At 34.4% G+C, this 23,751-nt stretch overlaps 1 protein-coding gene across 6 annotated transcripts in view; it reads left to right on the top strand.

Annotated features, from left to right (window-relative positions):
* LOC149779134 (TNF receptor-associated factor 2-like) overlaps positions 1–23,751 on the top strand; it is a 93,956-nt gene that overhangs the window by 54,725 nt on the left and 15,480 nt on the right. For all 6 annotated transcript variants that reach the window (XM_089939692.1, XM_089939690.1, XM_089939694.1 and 3 more), the window contains 2 exons: positions 5,030–5,128; positions 16,388–16,546. In XM_089939692.1, coding sequence (XP_089795818.1) covers positions 5,030–5,128; positions 16,388–16,546 — 258 coding nt within the window. The remainder of the gene's footprint in view (positions 1–5,029; positions 5,129–16,387; positions 16,547–23,751) is intronic.

Raw genomic sequence — 23,751 nt, forward strand, 5'->3', positions numbered from 1 at the left:
TAAATATTTTCAGCATGTTTTTTAATGTTTTCTAATTTCATGGTGTTTGTTTTTGTAATCATATCATTATATGTTTTTTATCTTATAGGTGTTGTCTAATGTTGTAAAGCGCTTAGAGCTTCTAAAGATTAGGCGCTATACAAAGTCCTCATTATTGTTATTATTATTATTATTATTATTATTATTATTTAACCTTGATACATCACTCGTTTTATCATCGAAAATGGTGATTAATGCCCATAAAGATAGAATCCATATTGTGAAATTTGCAAGTTCTAAGATATATATTATGTAAGTTTTTTTATGATAAATAGTTGTCAATACACTGTATAAAAACAGTCTGGTGAAATATCGATCAATGAAAACTTTTGGTGAATGCTAACAAGTGCCAACAGAGAATGAAATAAACGCCAATTAAATGTCCTTTAATTCCATTTCACTGTAAACATTATAATCGCAGCATATGTGTATTCAAAAAACATAAAAAGAGTCAATTGACCATCACATAGAAACCCATGAGTTCTTATGTGAGAACCTAATTACATGCTGGCTTTGTTTTGATCAACAACTTGGGGAAGTGTTTGTTGCATTAAAAACTCAATTAAAAGAAACCTTTGTTGTTTTATCACTTTGAATGTGGTTTTTTTTATCAACTCAAGCAAGGGAGGTACAAAGAAAAAATTGGGGCCCCAAGTGGCCGAGTGGTCTAAAGTGCTCACCGTTCCAAATCACTGCCATCTCACTTCTGTCTGCGTCCGAAGCTCGGCTAGTGTGGGTATGTGGGAAAACCTGCCAGTAGCTTCTTGTGGGTCGGTGGTTCTTCCTTCGGTTTTCCAGTGTTCTTCCTCCACCAGTTATACTGGCGGCCATATATAGCCTATCTTGTGCTGAAAAATGGCGCTAAACCCTAAAACAACAACAAAGAAATGATTAAAAGGCATGCAAATCTGAGCCTAAGTTTTTGTGGTCACTAACAGTAACAAAATTCATTTTATTTGACCAATCGAAAATGGTTTCACATTTTTATGTACTTAGCATCATTAAAGTATATATTACCAACAGTAATGTGTCGTATTCATTTGTAAATGTGACCAAGGAATCAAGCAAAATGCGTACTCAGTGACTGAAAAGCTGTTCATAATGGTGAAGCGAGAATCAAAGTTTACAATGAACAAAAAATTGCTTAGTTGACACTTCGAGGTTGGCTTAATGATGAGCAGAAACTTTGGGATTACTTATATGATGTTGATTCAGATGATGGGATCAAACGAAAATGAGCACAGACTGCACAAGATACCAAATTAGATGATCCTGTGTACACTTGGTTCACACAGCAACGCGAACAAGGTGTTCCCATCTCTGGAACAATTCTCAAGGCCCAAGCAGAGAAAATGGCAAAAATTATGGACAATGAATCTTAATTTAGGGCAAGCCAAGGATGGCTTTGGAGATTCCAACGCCAACATGGAATTAAACAAAATCATTGTCAGGAGAGATATACTCACTGAATCAGCAGGCTGGAGAGATATACTCACTGAATCAGCAGGCTGCATATAATTATCCAAGCCAGCTCAGAGAGATAATCAAATGTGAACAATACACAGAGGACCAGTTCTGTTAATATTGCCATACGTGGCTGGAGACTCAAACTGTTGACTATTTAAACATCATATTGTTGAGAAATCTGTGGAGTTTTGCTCGGCAGCAGAGAAATCAAGGAATAACAAAAAAATCAGTGATTTTTTTTCAAATGTAAAGTTATATTTGTCAGGTGTGTCACAAACGGCAGGTATTATCGTTTTCAAATTTATGTCATTTTAAATTTGTAAACCCATTAAACTCATATTGGTTATGATTAACCCTTGTGATTTGTTTTTCATTTTCTATCACAACCAAATCTATCTGTTGATAGTTTGTTCGATCGACAATGTTTCTCAGAAAGAATGTCGATCTTTTGTATTTAAAAAAAACGTCTAAGTTGGATCAAACAATAAAACTAGAATGTATCCAATTCAGCACACAAATTAGTGACATAGTACACAATGTGTGAAGTAGTACACATGTTAAACGAATGATAACCATGTGGAATAATGTTTTTGATGATCTCAGTATACTGTAATTTATCCTGGAATTGATGTTTCTCTACGAGGAAAAAATAAAGTACACTGTTAATCTCAGCTTGATTATAAACTGAGTATTTAACACTATAACCTGCCAGCCCCCCCCCCCCCCCCCGCCATTACGTTGATCCCTTTATTGGTTTTGGTTTTTTTTTTATAGGTCCCTCGATAACTTGTGCTGCACTTAGTGTGGTTGATGTTTTTGAACCCTGATGTGCGCAAGTTTTTGAGGGAGAGATGTACATTGGTATGTTTACATTACAGTCAACATGGGTTTAAAGGTCACCTTGCTTATAATTGTTGTAGGAGTAAACATTTTCAGCTTCTACCTGCCTTTGAGGGGCCCCGAGTGGCCGAGTGGTCTAAAGCGCTCTCCGTCACAGATCACTGCCATCTCACCTCTGTCTACATGGGTTCGAGTCTCGGGCTCGGTCAATGTGGATATGTGAGAAAGCTTGCCGGTAGCTTCTCGTGGGTCGGTGGTTCTTTCCGGGGTTTTCCCGGGTTCTTCCTCCATCATTAATACTGGCCGCCATGTATAGCCTATCTTGTGCTGAAAAATGGCGTTAAACCCCATAACAACAACAACAACCTGCCTTTGATGACTGATGAAGATTTTAGACTCTTTTGTATAAGAAGTATGTGACAGAATATAAATGAGTTCTAATTTTGGAAAAGGAAAGTGAAACTTAACCATTATCATCTGAACTTAAAACATTTTTTTTTAAATTAAAAAAAAAAACAATTTTGAACAAAAAAAAATTTGAATCAAATACCTGGGTTGACATTCAAAGGTACCATGTCAGGGAATTTTGATGGAACATTTTGTTTTCAAAATCCCAGTAATTTTAAATCTTAGCAAAATTTTGTGTTGATTTATTTTTCTGATTCCTGTTTAGGTCAGTAATATCACACATTTTGAAAAAGATATAGCAAGTGCTATTTGAGATATGGATGTTTAATTTTTAAAAATAATTATTGTCAGTAAATGCAAATTTTTATTTATTTTTAATTATTGTCAAGAAATTTAAATTTTAAAAAGAATCAAGTTTGCATTAGGAACTTACTATTCAGTTTCTTGTTTGAAATGCATTCTTCTTGTCAAGACGTACATAGATATATCTATTTGTGTATGTTATAGGTAAAATTAGTTTTAAAATAAAGATATATGTTACAGTTAGTAAGCATTCTTTCTTAGGACAGGGCTTGAATGTAAAGACAAACAGTATTGATAAAATTTAACATTACCCGTCATGGATGGACAAATATTCACATTGCTATACATCAAAAGGATATTGGTTGTATATACAATATTATGCTGATTATATCACGAACAAGTAACATGTATTGAAAAAGAAGAATTTTAATGAGCAGAAAATTTAGTGATTAGGCAAGGAAAATGAATTTGCAGAAAAGTTTGTCATAGTAAAGACTTTGATGGAAGATAGTAAATGCACATTTGATACATTACTGATTTGCCTAATGCAAATATTATACACGTAAAAACCAGATCCAGTTAGCTTTTTATTTACACTAATATATGTTTTGCCTAGAGGGACTGTCTGTTGCCGCTGATGGATTTTGGTTAATTCTTTCAGTGATTGATACAGTGGTTACTGAATAGGCACAACAGTGTTGTACAAAGGTCACAGCTGGGCTGTGAACTTCCTGATAGAATCTTATGGATTACCCTAGAGTAATGTTTCTTAAGTGGCAACAGAAGGAGCCAAGAGAAGACTCTGCTATCCAAGTTGGAGATGCCAGCGGCACCTGTGCAGCTTCACTTAGTGGAATGCACACAAAATGAAATGAAGTGACTGCTCAAAGACAGAATATGCACAGCAGCTGTTGTGTCCCAAAATTTGAATAAAGTGGGGAAACCCATAGTTTTCATTGATATACTAAACAACAGTGATGTTAACAGTACTCATTTTTATGAAAGATACAATTATGAGGATGTTGACAATGCCAGGAAACAGCATCCTGATATTTGAAGATGAATTCTAGGCACTTGTTAAAGCCATAGCGATTACTGTCTTTGTGAAGATGAAACATTATTACTCATGCATTTAAATGTGCATTACACACCATGTGTTTCGATTATTTGTTGAAATCTCTATTTTTGATGTAGTATGGATCCAGAAGTGTTTGTATGACATGGAAAGTTAGTCAAGTCTGTGAAATATGCTTGTGACATAAATAAATAGTGAACATGCACCTGTACGTACAGCTGCATTTTGATAAGGTGGTCCTTGGTCCCTTCAGTAGCTGCCAGAGTGGCAGCTCCTATCTGGAATGATTGGCCTTTGAATTTGTGACCTGGATAGGGTGACACAGGTAGGAGTAGATATAACCTCTAAAAATGCTTATCTCAAAAATAGTTTAATACTGTGTAATGTAAATCAAGGATCTATATGCTGAAAACAGAACACCAGCTGCACTTTCCAAGATAATTGTTTATAGGTATGCAGGGGCAAGTACAGTAATCCACTGGAAAGAGTTTAATCTGTGTGGATTAGACTTTAATGATCTTGGAAGTAAGGTCCCACTAAAATAATCTCCTTTCACTTTAGTTTGATTTTCACCCTGGTCAACAATATTTGTTGCTGAGCAAGAATCTGTTCCCAAGATCAGCAGAAGTGTGTCACCTTCTGCAAAGTATAAACTATGCTTAAGTAATCACATAACAACTGCAACAGGGACGAAATTTGTGACAGTTTTATTGGCACTTGTTTTTTATGATTTACAGTAAACAGTTGGTATATTTTTTTAAAAAAATTCGGAATTAGTTTCATTAAAATTATTAGGGGCTAGTGTGTTGTATGAAGACATTGGTTAGAAAAATGAAAGTTAATTTGTGAAATCAGACTGTAATGACAGAAAATGAATACTCTCTATCCTGTTTGCAGATGTACCCAGATAATGCAGTGAAGCGTGAAATGAGCCGTATCAAAGTACGATGTGTGAATGCTGGATGTTCCTGGCAGGGATACTTCAAGGATTACGAGGTAAAAAATTGTACAGAAGTATGACTTAATCTTGATACAGTCCTACCCATTTTATCTTGACATCCTCGGTCTTGAGGTAATATTGTTAACATTAGCAAATATTGAGAGAGATGGTGGAAAAAGCGGCCTTCTTTGACCTACATTCAAGTAAAATTGGTCTGAAAAGGGTGGCCTATTTTGAATGATTAGGATTTACACTTTAAGAAAATAAACAATGGAAATTTGGATTAAATGAAGATAAAATCAGTATGAAATAAACTTGTAGATTACCAACTTTTTATTTTTTTTACCTTTGTATAACAAAATCCTCATGTTAAAAATTGCTGTCCTTGTTTTATCCATATCCCATAGTCAAGCAGCATCTGTTACCAAATAGTTAACTCCTGTATTCATTGTTACTGGTAGTTCCTGTTTGTATAGTTATTTATGTGCTAATTAAATTGACCTAGATTTTAGTCTGACTTGAGCAACAAATTATCTTATTGAGTCTAACAAGGGGGTGAGGTTATTTATTTAAATGAAATGAAAACCTGTCAACATATTATGAATTCTCTCTAAATAGCAGTAAAATGTTTAGGAGAAATGATCGCACAGCATTTAATGACATCTGTTAACAAATTTTAATTAAGCAGAAGTACAACTCGTAAATCAGTTGCAAATTCCATTATACAAAGAATTAAGTATAGCTTAATAAATAATAAAATTAAACTCAAATTTATTGCTTTAGCAGAATGGGTCGGGATGATGGATAATGACAGTAGTCTATGAATTTTATATAAGCTGCTTCTGCTTTAGCATTGTCATTTGTTTTCTCTCGATAGCATGTTTAAACTTTTCAAGGTGACTATTAGCTTCTTCTGATGACGTCCAGGAGCATTCTTCTAGAAAAATATCTGGTTGAACCGTCACACATAGAAAAGATCTCTCTGTATGAAACACATGGCAAAGGTGGTGTTTCAGATTCATCAGCAGTATCATAATCAGATGTCTTAAATGCATTCTGAAATGAAGTCAGTTTGGACAGAAGCGATAATCAGTCATCAGTTAGAGCTGCTCAGTACTGTTCTGTGGCATCTCTTTCAAATACCATTTGAATGAACTCATCCTTCTGAATTCCAAGGGGTTCAAATAAGTCTTTTTCATCAAGACTACATGTGGTATGTGATGGGCAGGATCCATGAAATTCCTTGTTTTCAGGAGAGAGGGCATACTGTGGTCTCTTGTTTTGCTAACCCCCAAGCTTTCCTCAGGTTGTACCGAGCCCCTAGCAGATCTTCCTTAAATTCTACTTTCTGTGGGTAATAAGTTTTCAAGAGTGCATTTTGGGGTTCTGGATGATTCCTTGATACGTTGGTTATATGATTTAAATGAATTGGGCAAGACATATTTATCCAGACATGTTGGAGATACTCACTAAACAATTGCCCACAATCAATGCGGTTTTTTTCTTCTTTGTACCTTCATCATTCTGTCGAATTTCATATTTTACTACATAAATATATGAAACATCATACATGCTTTCGGGTTCATGTAGTATTTCCCCTGTTAGAGGGTCTACATTCTTAAAACAGCGAGGCCACTTAGAATTAGGAATAAGAAGAAGCACCATTTTGTCATTGCCAGTTATGTTTGATGTGACAAGAATATAGGTGTGGTCTTTAGGCTTTGACCAGCCAGTACGTGGTTGGCCTTTTTGATGTAGAGTGTCTTTTCTGGAGTGCGCTTAAAGAACAAAGTCCACAATGTATATATCCTCAGACTTATAATTCTTACACAGTATCTTTAAATTAGGACTTCAGCCATCAATTTATGGACTTGGCGGCTTCACAATTTCTTTTGTAGCTGATATTATGACAAACTTTAAAGCCACTCAACCAACCACTTGTGGCAGTGAAGTTCTCTACATCATGTTTTTTAACAAATTCCTTTGCTTTTTCGATAATCATATTGTGAGATATGGATAAGGTGACTTCATTGAACCATTTTGCTGTGGCTTCTTCCATTTCTTCAAATTTACAAGTTTTTTGCTTCTTACGTTGGAAACTACAGTTACAGTCTGTCTACTCTTTCTGTTTAGACTCAGCAGCTTTTATGCAACCTGATAGTGTTAAGTTTTTAACTGAAAATGTTTCACAAACGTCCTTGTGTGATGCCCCTACTTTCAACTTCCCAGATTGTCAGAGATTTAGTTTCAGGAAACTAAATTGAATTTGGGTTTTACGCTGCCATTGGTAGCCATCATAAGCATTACTTTTCTTACTGCCTACAGAAAAGGATACTTTCACAGCAAAATAAACATGCTCCAATCACTGATCATTTTTGGAAATGCAACAGTTGATCAGATTCCATTGCTTTTATTGATTTGGTGAATGGTGTCTTCATTATTGAAGTCATTTTGGATGATCAGACACATTGTTATATGCAATGGCAACATTAAGGACTGGTGGAAAATCAAATAATTGTAGAAGAATGTATAGGTTTTAACTTGCAGCCTGTTGACATAAATGATTAGAAAACAAAATATTTGTCCAAGTTGGGTCTTGGGGCTTCTGTCAGCATATACATTAATTTTTTTTATCTCAACATTTGTCACAGGATGAAGCCGGGTTGGGACTGGATTAGGGAAGACACCAAAAGCAACTGCGTTTACAAGATGTTTATTTATAAATGCAGTTTAAATATAAACAAATCTGACACCATTATAAACAAAACGATAAGGAAAATTATAAAGTTCCTAACATGGAACTATCATCAACAAATAACTCAATGAGAGAAAAACTAAACATTAATTTAACGAGTGTAATTTCAAAACAAACGTGAAATCCTATCACTGACCAACAAAATAAAAGTGACCTACGCCCCAATATAAAGAGTCTTGAATGTATCGTTCAAATAACGATTTAGAAAAAAATGTAATTATGTATCTTTCAAATAACGATTTAGAAAAAAATGTAATTATGTTTCGTTCAAATAACGATATTGAAAAGCAGTGCAAATTACGAACCTATCAATCGTAACCATATATTGAAATAGGAATGAATGAAATGATGAACCTATCAATCATTCACACAACGGCATTGCAGTAGGAATGAATAACATTATAAACCTTTCGATCGTTCACACAACGGCATTGCAATAGGAATGAACAACATTATAAACCTATCGATCATTCACACAATGCCATGCAATAGGAATTAATAACATTATAAACCTATCGATCGTTCACACAATGGCATTGCAATAGGAATTAATAACATTATAAACCTATCGATCGTTCACACAACGGTATTGCAGTAGGAATTAATAACATTATAAACCTATTGATCATTCACACAATGGCATTGCAATAGGAATGAACAGCATCAACCTATCGATTGTTCATATAACGATATTAATGAATGAAATTATTAGCCTATCGATCGTTCACATAACGATATAGCAGTACGTGTAATTATGAAACTATCGATCGTAAACCGATATTGAAATAGGAATATGAATGAATGAAATGATGAAACTATCGATCGTTCATATAACAGCATAATAGGAATGAATGACATTATGAACCTATCAATCGATCATGTAACGACATAACAGTAGGAATGAATGACATGAACCTATCGATTGTTCACATAATGATATAGCGATAGGAATGAATGACATAAATGTAATTGTGGAAATAACATGGAACACTACAACTGTCGTGGCGCCCATTTGACGACCAAGATGTCAACTCCGGTTCTACATGCTCTAGTAAATGGCCAGAGAAGCACCCACGCATGGTCCACTCCTCTCAGTCTGCTGAAGGATCCCTCACATTGCAGACCTGTTGGTCGCAAAACCCTGGTCCCTCGCACCGAGAAAACTAGTCCACTATTCCGACCCAATGTCACCAAAACACAGTGTATACATCACAGGAAACCCCACAGAGTTCTGCGACTCCACATCAAACGATGTACAAGGCATGGCAGGCATGTATAAAGCAGCTCTACAGCTGGTGACTCCACATCAAACCATATACAAGGCATGGCATTTAGGCAGCTCTACAGCTGGAGATTTGCTTCTGTAAAGGGGTAAGCATCCTGACAAGACTTGGCGTAATGTGATTTGTTTATAGAGAATTTGCTCTATAAGTACACTAGCTGTGACAGATATGATATATTACTTCCCCATCTCCAGCATTTATTTGGTATTCATAATACAGCCTTAGTATGACTCAAGCATACTTAGTTAAGTGTTCACAAATGGCAAACATTCCATCGCACCTGATCTGTGTTTTGGAGTTCCACAGGGTTCTGTTCTTGGATCCATTCTCTTCATTTTAACACTCAATCCCTCTCAATTGTCATAAATCATCATCTCCAGTCTCACCAACTGCACATTGATGACACTCAGATATACAAAGCTTGTCACTCAACTGAGGTTCATGCACCCATCCAAGGTGTAGAAAGTGTAATTCTGATGCAACAAGTTTCAGGAACACCAACATTAAATTCATGAAATCAGTATGAAAGTTAGATGTCACTCTCGACAATACTCTTTCACTGCAGTAAAATGTCATGAAGATATGCATGGCTGCATATCAGGAGCTGAGATGCATCATCTCCATTTGCAGTTTCCTTTCTGCTGATGCCACTAAACACTTGTGTATTCATTAGTATAGTAAAGCATGTAGTGAGAGACCACTGCAATAAAACACCGCCAGTCTAGAGAGACCACATTCTTCATACACAAATTTATTAATTATATAGTGTTATGACCTGTCATAAGAGATCACCTATTTTGAGACACCATTAAGTTTTGGCGGAAAGAGCAGTCTTTTAAGAGAGGGTCTACTGTACTTTCTAGACTTGACTACAGTAGTCCCCCTCTTGAACGGCCCCCCTGACCAGCGGCCACCCGCTCCTTACGGCCAGAATCCGTTGGCACCGACTAGTTTGTGTTCAAAAGTACCCCTCGCGAAAGGCCACCCGGCTAACGCGACCAGCGGCCAGCATATTAGTGCAACATCGTAAAATTTACCCCTCACAAGCGGCCGCATTTTATTTGAATACATATCCAGAACCAGTATTGTATTCATAACGTGTGTTAAGTAATCCGATTTCTGTTTCCCAATGTCAGGTTTTCGTTACTGAAAGAAGTGTTGAGTAAAGTACATTTACCACTAAGGTTAATATTATATCATTTGCGCCTCACGAGAAGCCAAATTTATTCCATAAAAACCGAGAAAGACTCAAATTTTAATCCATACAAAAGGGTACGTACATGTAATCCAATTAGCCTGACTGCTGTGTTATAAGATGTCCAGTTTAGTCACTCTGATAATTGTTAAGAATACAATAATTATCGAACAGTAGTAACAGCTGAGAAGTGGCAGTATCGATGTACAATACCCAAGTCAGCAGGAAAATGGTTTAATAACCTTTATGGCTTCCCTTAGTAAGATGTTGAGCTTGTTCACTTTGGAAATCAGTGGCTATTACTACTGACAATAATTGTCAAAATTACGAATCCTAGCGGCCGCGAGGTCAAATCTGCGTAATGTTATTGGTACATATCGAAGCCGTTTTGGCTTCTCTCACCTAGTTTCAAGAAATGTATAAAAACAATAGGGTACCAGACTGCGACTAACAAATCACGTGACAAGATCACTTCCTTTAAAAACACATGGCAATTTGTTTACATGAATACAAAATTGTTTTATCAGTATTATAGTTGGCAACATGAATAACATAATGCAAAAAGATCAACATGTCATCGAGGAAAATAAAGAACTCTCAGTTTAGAGGAGAACGTGAAAGTATTTCAACTGACGGGAGTGGGGGGGGTCGTCGAGGATCCTTGCAGAAAACTAACGTCGGGAAGACTCAGATAAACAATATCGTGAAAGATAATGAAACAATTCTGCAGAAGTGGAAAGGTGAAAGGGACGGAGAAAGGAAGATTGTTTGAGCCAGGAGACGTTTGTATCCTGATTTGAAAGACAAGAAAAAGCAAAAAATTTGTCAGTTGAACTGGGATATGACGACTTTACCGCAAGTAACGGATGGTTGCACAGATTTCAAGTGCGACACAATATGAAGTGTTCTGTCATTAGCGGCGAATCGGCTGATGTTAATAATGAAGTTGTCGAAGATTGGAACAATAGACTAAACTATATATGCAGGGGATATGACAGCAAGGATATTTTTAATGTGATGAGACTGGTTTGTTTTTTAGACTGTTTCCAACAAAGTGACGTGATGTGAACTGTAACATAATTAAAAAGACAGTTTTAAAACTCTATCAATGGTTATTCATAGCATTCTTTTGCAAATGATGACAAAGTTTGTTTTACATTTATTTCACATCATGCATGTGATTTTTTAATTAAAATATTAAATATTTAAAATTAATTGTACTTGTGACTTTTTTCATATGTATTTACTATTCGCATTTGTCATCCCCCTCTAGAAAGGCCACCCGCATTATAAGGCCACTTCCCTGCTGCATTAGGGGTAGCCTTATAAGAGGGGGACTACTGTACTATAATTTGGGGCCCAGAGCAGCTGAGCATTCTAAATGATCACCTTTACCGATCACTATAATCTGACCTATCTGTGGGTTGAGTCTCGGGCTTGGTCAGTGTGGGTATGTGAGAATGATTGCAAATAGCTTCCCATGGTTCTTAGTTCACTAGTTATATTGATCACCATAAGCTGAAAAATGGTGTTAAACCCAAAAAACTATCATCATTTGCTTCTATATGGTTCATCTCACCTCTACTATAGGAACTTCAAAAAGTTTAAAACACAGCTGTCTGGATTATCTTTAGAATACAATAACTGAAAATTCCCTTCACTCCCACCCCTTTTATATCATCCATAAGCTAGCTGTTGGCTTCATAATCAAACACAAAATCCGCTCTCTCCATTACATTTCGTTCACTGCCTTCACTCCAAAATACCTATATGACTTCTTCCATGTGTACATCTCTTTTACAAACTCATGCACCTCTTCTGTCACTCATATTTTCAACATTCCAACTATTCAAACCAAGTCCTAAGAACGATGTTCCCTTGCATACCAGCTACCTGGAATGAATTGCCCACTGAACTTAGATACAATGACATCATGCTCTCATTCAAGAGTACTCTAAAAATTCACGTATTTAGACTGCAAGAACAGACTTCAGATGAAATAATGTTTCCTTATCTTTAACTATCTTCAGCATGCTTTTGTTTGTAATTTCACAGTTTGTTTTTGTCAATATATATACATACATCATTATGTGGCAATTAATACTGTAAAGTACTTCCATTTTTTTAAAGATTAAGTGCTGTAATCAAAGTTCTCATTATTATTATTATTATTATTATTAAGTCTGGTTGAGTTTAGGGTGTGTCAGTGTCTCACATCTGCCTGCTCAGTTTGCTGGCTCCTATTATATGTACAATTAAATCCATCATCTGTATATACACAATATAGAGTGAGTGCCCAATAGACATAGAAGACATCCAAATCTGCTGAAACATTTGCTCCCTGTGTCTATGGCCATAGCTGGACAATCCAAAACCACTATGCATGTACTGTATATTATAGACAATAAGTGCAAACTGTGTAATAACATCATTATGGAAAGACAAAGCAAATTTTAAGTTCTGATTAGCAAAATGTATCAGTATCATATTATAAATACTGTCGTAACAGCAACTCTGTATTTTTATTTTTATCAATATCAGTGAAGCTACAGCTCAAAATCACATATGTTGACAAACTTCCTGTGTTGACAAATAGCAATGTCCCAGGCCCATGATCTATTATAATAACCAAATCTGTCATGCATTTGTCAATGTTGAGATGATGTTAATGTACTGCCCTTATGTTAAAATTGTACATAGCTATATCTGTAAAATGATACATAGGAATATAGGGAAAATTATACATAGGAATATCAGTAAGATGATACATATGTATATCAGTAAAATGATACATAGAAATAACAGTAACATGGTACACAAGAATATCAGTAAAATGATACATAGAAATATAAGTAAAATTATACATAGGAATATCAGTTAAATGATGCGTAGGAATATCAGTAAAATGATACATAGGATGTCAGTAAAATGATACTTAGTTATATCAGTAAAATGATGCATATGAATATCAATATATGATACATAGGTATATCAGTAAAATGATATAGAGGAATATCAGTAAAATGATACATATGTATATCAGTAAAATGATACATATGTATATCAGTAAAATGATACATATGTATATCAGTAAAATGATACATAGGTATATCAGTAAAATGATACAAATGAATATCAGTAAAATGATACCTACGAATATTAGTAAAAATGATACATAGGAATATCAGTAAAATGATACATAGGTATATCAGTAAAATGATACATATGAATAACAGTAAAAGGATACATATGAATATCAGTAAAATGATACATATGTATATCAATAAAATGATACATATGTATATCAATAAGATGATACATAGGAATATCAGTAAAATGATACATATGAATATCAGTAAAATGATACCTACGAATATCAGTAAAAATGATACATAGGAATATCAGTAAAATGATACATATGAATATCAGTAAAATGATACATATGTATATCAATAAAATGATACATATGTATATCAATAAAATGATACATAGGAATATGAGTAAATTAATGTATTGTAATATCAGTAAAATGACACATATGTTTATCAGTAGAAAGATACATATGGATATCAATAAATTGATATATAGGAATATCAGTAAAATGATACATAGGAATATCAGTAAAATGATACATAGGAATATCAGTAAAATGATACATATGTGTGTCAGTAAATTGACACATAGGAATATCAGTAAAATGATACACAGAAATATCAGTTGTTGTTGTTGGGTTTAACACCATTTTTCAGCGCACCATAGGCTATACATGGCGGCCAGTATTAATGGTGGAGGAAGAACCAGGGGGAACCCCTGGAATAAACCACCTACCCACGAGAAGCTACTGACAAGCTTTCTCACATACCCACATTGGCTGAATCTGAGACTCGAACCGGCGCAGACAGAGGTGAGAGAAATATCAGTAAAATGATCTTATTTTGTCGATAACACTGTTCTTTAAAGTGCTTTTTTGGTTGTGGTTAATACAGTAGAACCCCACTAGAACGCAATAATTGGGGTCCAGAAAATTAGATCACAATAATAGCATGGTTGCATTAATGCTTGGTTTTATTTTACATTATTTTACTTTTTTCAGAGAACAACTCATTGGCACATATACATGTATTCATGTCTAATGTATATGATTAATAGGGTATCAACACCATTTACTATCGTGCCATCATGGCATTCATTTCATCCATAATGCATGCAATTCCATTGAAAAATTGCACACAGATTTACAATATTCAATAATTTTGTTCTAGATCATTGTGTCTAAATTCAATGTCTAATATATAGCATTAACAGATTATTAATACTGTTTACTTGCCATCTGATATCATACCGTTGAGGCTTATAGTTAATCCATAATACATGTATTTCCATTGCAAAAAATTGCATACATATTTAAACCATTCAATAATTTTGTCACAGCATTATGTGTCTGAATTCACTGGGAAAAATTAACAGCAAAATTAGGTTAAGAAAGACGAAGCACATGTACAATTCATTACGTTCCAGAATCTATGAACAGTGTCTGTACAAATTTCATACTGCTAACATTTTCTCATATGCGCTTCCGTGTACATTTATCCATTGTAAATTTCCAACAATTAATGCCTGTATGCCTATTCAATTGAATGACTACAGCAAGAATAATTGACAATCAATACATGCTTTCAGCATGCATATAACTTTTACTTCAGATTTTGTGAATATTGAAAGAAACGTGTGAAAACTACTATACTAATCATTGCGCAAAGTGCAGAGAATGACTTGTGTTTGTGAACTTGCTTTTCCATAACGGTAAAATATGTTTATAAAAAATAGGAAATTAATTACAAGTTCATAAGCAAACACCATACACATGTAAAACCCGAGAACTAAGTGCAGTAGGCCTGCAATGGTCACAGTTCACTTTATAAGTTTTTTACAATTTCATACCCTTTCAATTTCCAGCTAATAAAGTGGACATTATTTACTGGTCAACTGTTTGCATCTGCTAACACCGCCAAGCCCAGCAAACATGCTGACTGCTTTCATTCTTTTTATGTTTATTAAATTGTGTGAATCTTTTATCAACCACCGCTTTGTCTGCTGCTTGGTTGTGTATGCAGCTAAAAAAGAAACACATGTTGGCTATTGTTTGAGCAACGATTGTATACAGAATTAATTGAAGACAGTCACAAAGATGATTTATTGGCTGTACTCATGGATCAGTAATAAGTAACATTTCTGATAATCTTTATTTTGGCATAACACTTCAAGAACCTGGTGAATATGTAAATTTCAGAAGCTACACCATGATCATATTATATTAAAATTCATATGTGACTTTTCCACAAAATGATAATAAACCTTTTACACGCTATCTCTCATATTTAAAAAAATATATTTTTTCCCAGTACAAGAAAAATACACGTACATGTATTTAACATTTCAGGAACCACACCATGATCATATTATATTCAAATTCATATGCGATCTCTTCCCCAAAATGATAATAATTTTTTTTACACTATTTAACATACTTTGAACAAAAAATACTTTTTCAAGTGGGAATGAATATATACAATTTTTTTTGGGGTGGGGGGGGCCAGTTATGGCGGGGTCACATTGTAACAATAATTTCAAATTATTAGTTTCATATGCACAACTATGCATGTAACTTCAGTGGTCCAGAATCATATTTTATTGCATTACCATTGCACATGTTCACTTGCAGCCTTGCTGTCTATGCCTAGTAGCTGTATGCTTTTGTAGATAAGTCTAGTTAAGCACTGCTTGCAGTAGTTTTCTTTTCTTCAAATATTATTATTTATCCATCTAACATTTGATACTATATTAAATTGAAATGAACATGTTCTGGTAGTTGTGGGGAAAGAAAGAAGAATAAAATGACAAGAAGACATTTCTGTAGATAAGTGTAACGAGGTACTGGTTACACCAGACTTTTTCAAAATATTATTACTTATCTGTTTTCTTGTTGATCATGCATTCAGTTCAGATGAACATTTTATAGTGGGAAAAGAAAAAAAAGTAAGAAGGCATATTTTTAAACATGTTAAAATTTATATATCTATAGGATCATGCCTCCCAGTGCCAGTACCGGGTGACTCAGTGTATACAGTGTGGTAATTCATTGACCCAGTTGGAGCTGGCAGAACACATGACAAAAACATGTCCTAAAAAGCCTGTTAGCTGTAAACATTGTGGCGAGATGATTACCAATGCAGAGGTGTCGGTAAATAACCTCCTTAAATTTTTTAGTGTGTATGTGCATATGTGTGTGTTTTTCTTTGCAGGGTTGGGGTGGTGGTGATATGATTGCCTATTGAACAAATGGTAAGAGTAATGTCACTTTCACCAGCACCTTTAGGGGGTCTTCTTATTTCTTGTTTAAGGAACATTGATAAACTTGATACAGTACAACACAGTGGAAACCTAGATACAGTGATGTTATGGCTAGTAGTAAAGGAAATTGCACTGTACATGTAATAAGGCTAGACATCATAATGCATAGAACACAGTAAAATTACTCAAATCTGAGAACTTTGTTATAAATGATTTCTAATGTAATATGAATGAATGAATACAAATCCATATTTTCTACATGTTTATGTGCCATGTATAAAACGATCCAAACTTGTAATTTTGTTTCTGATTGAAGTGGATGTTCATTATTATAGGGATTATACATGTTAGCTGTGTGCGAGCATTTGCCAGATCATGTGGAAGGAGTTTTTGTCAGAGGATTCCAAGTAATTCCTGAGTGATTATTAATCTTTTATGATTCGTCCCATTGTAGTAGTACCCTAATCTTCTGACACAATAACAGGTTATTTTGTTGGTTTTTTTTAAGAAATAGAAAGGTAATTAAATTTATGGCAGCACCAGGTATTTTAAAACAATGATGTGCCTCTAAAAACTGTAATTAGTTGCTGTTTCGAGATTACCAACCACTTGTTTACATGAATATTTTGTTGAATATCTGGAAATCAAGATTTTTTATAGTATATATAATTATTGTAAGATAATATATATCAATATGTATGATAAAAGAGAAGTTCATATAGGTTTTTTTGCTGAGATAAAAATCTTTTGTAACTATCATATGTTGTGACACCTTCATGAAGGTCACATTGTTGATATACGATCTAAATTGAATCACACAAATAAGTCAGTTTAGTAGATTGCTAAATTTGTTTCACATGTTTCCTTGCATACACCTGAGATTTTACTAATATTGTAATCCTATTCTAATAGATTCATAATTATCCATTTTGCAGAATGATATTAATCTTGTAATCTATATTTGTCTTTGAAAAGAGAGAGATATTCCTGTTCACTCTCTTGAATACCACCAAGCTGATTCAGCATGGAGAGAGGGAGATATTATTGTTTACCATGCAACTGATTCAGATGTCAGCATGAAGAGAGAGAGAGAGAGAGAGTGTGGTTCACCACCCAACTAATTCAGATGGCAGCATGAAGAGAGACTACTTGTTCATCCTGCTGTATACCCCTCAACCCATTCATATATCTGCATGGAGAGAGAGAGCATTATTCTTCCTACTGAATACCCCTCAATCCATTCAGATATCTGCATGGAGAGAGAGATAGTATTATTCACCCTGCTGAATACCCTCAACCCATTTAGATGTCAGCATGGAGAGAGAGAGAGAGAGAGAGAGAGACCCTCAACCCATTTAGATGTCAGCATGGAGAGAGAGAGAGAGACACCCTCAACCCATTCAGATGTCAGCATGGAGAGAGTATATTATTCACCCTGCTGAATACTACCCAACCCATTTAGATGTGAGCATGGAGAGAGAGAGAGTGTGGGAGGAGATTGCAGTTGACTCAGTTGCTGAAATAGTCTATTATTATATGTTCATTTTTTTCTCTGTTAACTTTACATTGTCAGAATCATTCAGTATTTTATGATATTGCACTCACATGCACTTCATATTGCACTCACGTGTGCCCATTAGTGTATAAGGAATTACTTTGTAAACAAATAATGTACACTCAGATAGTAGATGCTTTCTGTTTTGGTTGATTAAATTTGTTTTTGAATGAACTAAAGCAGATGTTTTGTGAACTGCCACATACCAGCTGCTTTGCCACATTCCATGTTAACTTTTTTCATACAGTGTTTTGGATTTAGGCTAGAGATAGCCACCAGACAGGTCGGGGTCCCTACAAATAACATGCAAGTGACAAGACATAAACTGTCTTATTTAGCTGGTAATAAGAATGGCAGAAAATAGACTTACAGCTTTGCATCCTGAATTTCCTCAAAATGTACTTTAAAATTTAATTAGTTTTGCAAATCCGAATTACATGAGTCATGTCATGGATTCTCAAGCTTGATTACACATTTTGAAATTGTACTCTACTTTTCAACTATATTCCAAGTGCAATTACATCCTCCTTACTGCACTCAAAATGAAAGAAAGATTATATTCCATAGCAGCCTTTTGATAATTGCAGTTGAAAGACTTCATGTTTTCCCCACATTATGATTTCAAATATTCAATGACAGAACAGAAACACACTTGTAGATATCAACATGCTGCTCCCTTGCTGCTGAAATCAAATCTACTTCATGTAGAATTGATACATATAAATCCAGTCATTATCACAAAATTTAGCAGAATCGACAAAAATACCAAAATCAATTCGTTCCGGACTAAATGGAAAAGTTGCTGGAATGCACATTGATTCACATTATGAATCTAAGTTTCAGTTTTAAGTAGACCAAAACGCCATTTTTTTCAAAAGTTATATCTAGCACGCTACTAAATTCAAATTTATCTGGGTGGAGTTATGTGTGCATTAATAACATTTTTATTTGTGTAATGATGCATCTTGTGCTTCTGTATTTAGTTTGGAATACGGCATAAATTCGGTTACTTTGATTCTTGTAGTGTATTTTTGTTGATATAATTAAGCCTTAGGTAGAATAAAAAAATGAGCATATAATAAAAAGGTTACTGCATTTGTATGGGAAAATATGAACGAGTTTTGTTGGATGGATATACTGCACTCCCAAGGTCGTGCAGTATATCTATCTGAAAAACTTGTTCATATTTTCCCATACAAATGCAGTAACCTATAAATCTAATACATAGTAAATGATAATGTATTGCAGTTCTGACATATTGAATTTCAGACATTGACAGACCACTATTTTGATGTAGGCAATTTCTTGTTTGGAAACTATCATTTTACACAAAAATGTCAAAAGCATAATAGATATGTAGACCACAACATTTTGTGTTTCATCATATCTATATTGCATACTTGATCATTAATCATCTTTCTCCAGAACAAAGACAGCAGTCTATCATGCCCAACCCCATTCCTACATTTTTTTTAACAGTTGAGAATATATTTTTTGGTCAGAAAGTTTCAGGAAATCAAAAAAGATAATTATATTTGGTATCTAAAAACATGAGTAGAAATGATATTCGTAATGTGTATAAACAGATACCATAATAGTCACTACCAAATGTGAATCATTTTGCACTATTTACATAAGAATTAGATCACTAAAGTCGTAAATATCTGATGCGGACAAAATACTGTAGTTCATTCTGCACAACATTGTGAATGATATCTGCATCTGGTTCTCTTTGAATTTTTATGTCAGCATCTTGAAATGTTGCTAAAACTATGGAATTCAATTTAAACATAATTTTTGCTGACATACAGCGCAACACCGTCCATTTGCTACATCCTGAAAAAGATAATGTCTGTGTACATGTGATGTACTATGTTTGTCCTGATTTCTGGAAGAGTCCATGGAATTTCTGTTGTTCAGTCAGGTATTTTCCGCTTAAAAATGATTAGCTATGCAATGGCAACAGGTAAGTATTACATCATTAAAATTAGTTTTACCCCATCCCCTTCCCAAAAAAAGAAACAAAAACCCACATCTTATAAAAAGAGAAAATAGTTCCATTTGTACCTAAAGATTAATTTTGGAGATTTGTGTTTGAACTGATGTTTGAATCTGCCTAACCTGGAAGCACCATAGTTGTTATTATAAATTTACAATGCATTGTTTTTGAATAATTGCTGATTTGTTTATGTAGCGATTATAGTGCAGGGAGTTTGCATTGGTTATGAAATAAAGGTCTTGTGGAAATATAAGAAATTGAAATTACTGCTGCTTCACCTAGTCAGTTTGGTAATCTATTAATCACTGGAAGTAATTGGAAAACTACAGATATGAATAATTTGTAAGAATTGTGAAACTACTCAGCATTCAAAATGCTGAAGTGTAATGTATGTGTATTATCTGACGTTTATATTTTAACCATATTGAGAAAATAATTGCATCAGGTTGCTATTTTCTTTCAGTACGATCAACATGAAGCTGAAAATACACATAAGTTCTTTAAAATGGTAAAGGATGGACACCATCACTGTGAATCTAATCCCTTATCTATGATATAATTTAACTGGATATTTGTCACTCTTATTTCTCCATCATTTATCTATTGGGTAAAGGTTTAGGAGATACATGTTTTGAATTTTGGACGATCTGACTTGTTGATACTTTTAAGGTTTTGATAATTCAGCAGGAGTAAATTTTACCAGAGAAGTGAAGTTTTAATCTGCACTTAACATTTTACAAAGAGCATGGTCAGTTGACATGTTAAATTGTTCTCCATAATTGACTTTTAAAGTCTTGATTTTGAGAGGACATCACCAGTGGAGAAATCTTTGTCAAACTTTGAATTTGTGGTTTCTGGTAACCATAAAATGCATAGTAAAAACTTAATATGTGTTTCACTTTGAGTGGGCAGAATGAACGACTTCAATATGGTGTAGGAATATATTATGGCTGTCAGGCCAAAACATATGTTCCTACGTCCTATCAAACAAGTTCTTTTGTCTGACTTGGAACAGAACACGTATGTAATTTTCTGTTTATTACATGTACCCATTTTATCCACACATTCTTTAAAATTTTATTAATTTGTACTTGTAAAAAACATGAACATGGCATTTGGTGTCTGAATGAAAGATATTGTACAGCCTTCTGAAACATACCCATATGCATAACCGGGGCTAAGCCTAAATATATACTGTACACTTGCTTCATTGGGCTATGTTAATTGCAGATAGGGTGATTTCCTCTTTTATTTTGATTTTCTAAAGTGTTGTGTGGGATATACAAATGGATTTAAACTGGTCTTAGGCAAGTGGATATTTTCCTTCCCTCTCAAATGGAACATAGGTTTTGGATCAGCAAGTAATGATTTTTCTGACACCCTACTTACTGAATGCACACACTCTACTTCCAAGCAAATTTCCAGGCAAATTTCACAGAATAACAGTAATTAAATACATTCAGTTTTATACAGAAAGCTCATTAATTTACAGTACTTTCAGACTCTGTTTTTATGTTTTTATTTAATACAAGAAATTGTTGATAAATTGAAGGTGATAATTTAAGCATATGTTTGTAACAAAATGAAGATTCAGTCTCTTTCTTGCTGCGGAATACATTTTTAATATTCATTTGGATATTTTTTAAGGAGAAAATTCTAAGCAATATTATGCTGTGTCCTTTTTATTTTCGGCTTAACAGTCACCAGAATTTAAAAATGTAAACAATGATACACTTTTCCCTGCACGTGCCCCAGTGATGAAAAAGTCTTCACCACATTATAATAAGATGTAATTCTTTTAAATTTGCATTACTGTCAAACAATTTGCTGCTCAGTGATACCTCTACCTTTATGTTGCAAATGTTTGTCAGTTTTACCCTCAGATTTATTAAACGAATTAGATTCCTCAGTAATATTAATAGACCTCCTCGACGTCAACTTCCTTCTAAACAAATAGTCCTGCAGACCATATTTTTGAAACTGAAATGGATTTTGTGTAATTCTGGAATTTTAGATGAATCATAATGATAAAAACATAGCAAAGCTGGCACACCTTCAAAAAAGAGCATTTGGGCTAATATCAATCCAGAAAGAAAGCAAGGAAAGTTTAGCTGGTAGGTTAAAAATATTACCTATTAAAGACTGAATCTGTTTGAGAAAAGCCAAATTAATGTACAGGATATCTCATAATAGTGCTCCTGAGTATTTACAATCACTATTCTAGTATAGGCTATCTGGTAATACTCCCCACCTGCAATCCATGTCTACCAAACAGTATTAAATTCCCAAACCAAATAAAGAGTTATTTAAAAAAGTTTCCAATACTCTGGAACTCTGCTCTGGAATAGTATTCCAGTTGAGATTAGAAATGCCCACTCTATTTCCTTCTGACCACTTCCGTGGCCTAGTGGTTAGAGCGTCCGCCTCGGATGCGGGAGGTCGTGGGTTCGATCCCCGACCGAGTCATACCAGAGACTTACAAAAATGGTACTAACAGCTGCATCGCTTGGCGTTCAGCATTAAGAGGTTAGTGTTAGGACTGGTCGGCCTGGTGTCAGGATAATGTGACTGGGTGGGACATCATGCTACATGTCTGCGGCATGATGCCCCAGTGCTAGACATCACTATAAACTGCCACATTGCAGACATTGTAGCGATATGACTGAAAAATTGTTAAAGCTACGTAAAAAATCAAAATCACATCACATCTATTTCCTTCTTCCAAGCCCAATATATCCAGTGGCTTCAGAGATGCAGCTTAAATAAATAAATTCCTTTGTATGAATGCCTCAAGGTAGATTAGTTTTAAGCTAATTGTGTTACCCTCTTTAAATAATGTCATTATTATTATTATTATTACAGATGATTCTTTTCTCAGTATCATCTTTACTGCAGCTGGAAATAAGATTAATGGGTGCAGAGTTCAGAAGGTTTTGTTCTTCAGTTTCTTAGACCTTTTTGTTAAGGTCATTGCACACAGAATTCAGCACTTGGTAGCAATTTGCAAACTTGTTTTAAGTTCAAATTATATAGTCTTAGTTACTGCCCCATTATCTTTACATGGCTCATTGAGTCTTACTTACTTTGTGTGGATTTTTAAAACTTTCATTACAAGATTTCAGTTCATCGGAGAAATCATTGTCAAACACTCTGTCCAAAGTAGTGCTGTCCATCTCAGCCAACTCTGATTACTTTGTGTTAGATATTGTGAAATTGTCAAACAATCTGTGCAAAATAGTGTTGACAGTCTCATCCAACTCTGATTACTTGGTGTTAGATTTGTGAAAGTTGTCAAACACTGTCCAAAATAGTGTTGTCAAACTCATCTAACTCTGATTTATTGGCATTACATATTGTGAAATGCCCATAAACTGCTTGTAGCTACTTATGGTGCTTTCCTGTTTTCCATTGTGGCAAAAGTGTGTTTTCATCCAGGATGACTGCATCTCTTAGAATTACAAAAGTGTAGATATTTTTTGATTAATTCAAAATATATAGCAATAAATCATTCCTGATATTTTACAAGTGTAGTGTTATTGAA

Source organism: Sinohyriopsis cumingii, chromosome 17, assembly GCF_028554795.1.
Source record: "Sinohyriopsis cumingii isolate HCF-2022 chromosome 17, ASM2855479v2, whole genome shotgun sequence".
Lineage (NCBI taxonomy): Eukaryota > Metazoa > Mollusca > Bivalvia > Unionida > Unionidae > Sinohyriopsis > Sinohyriopsis cumingii.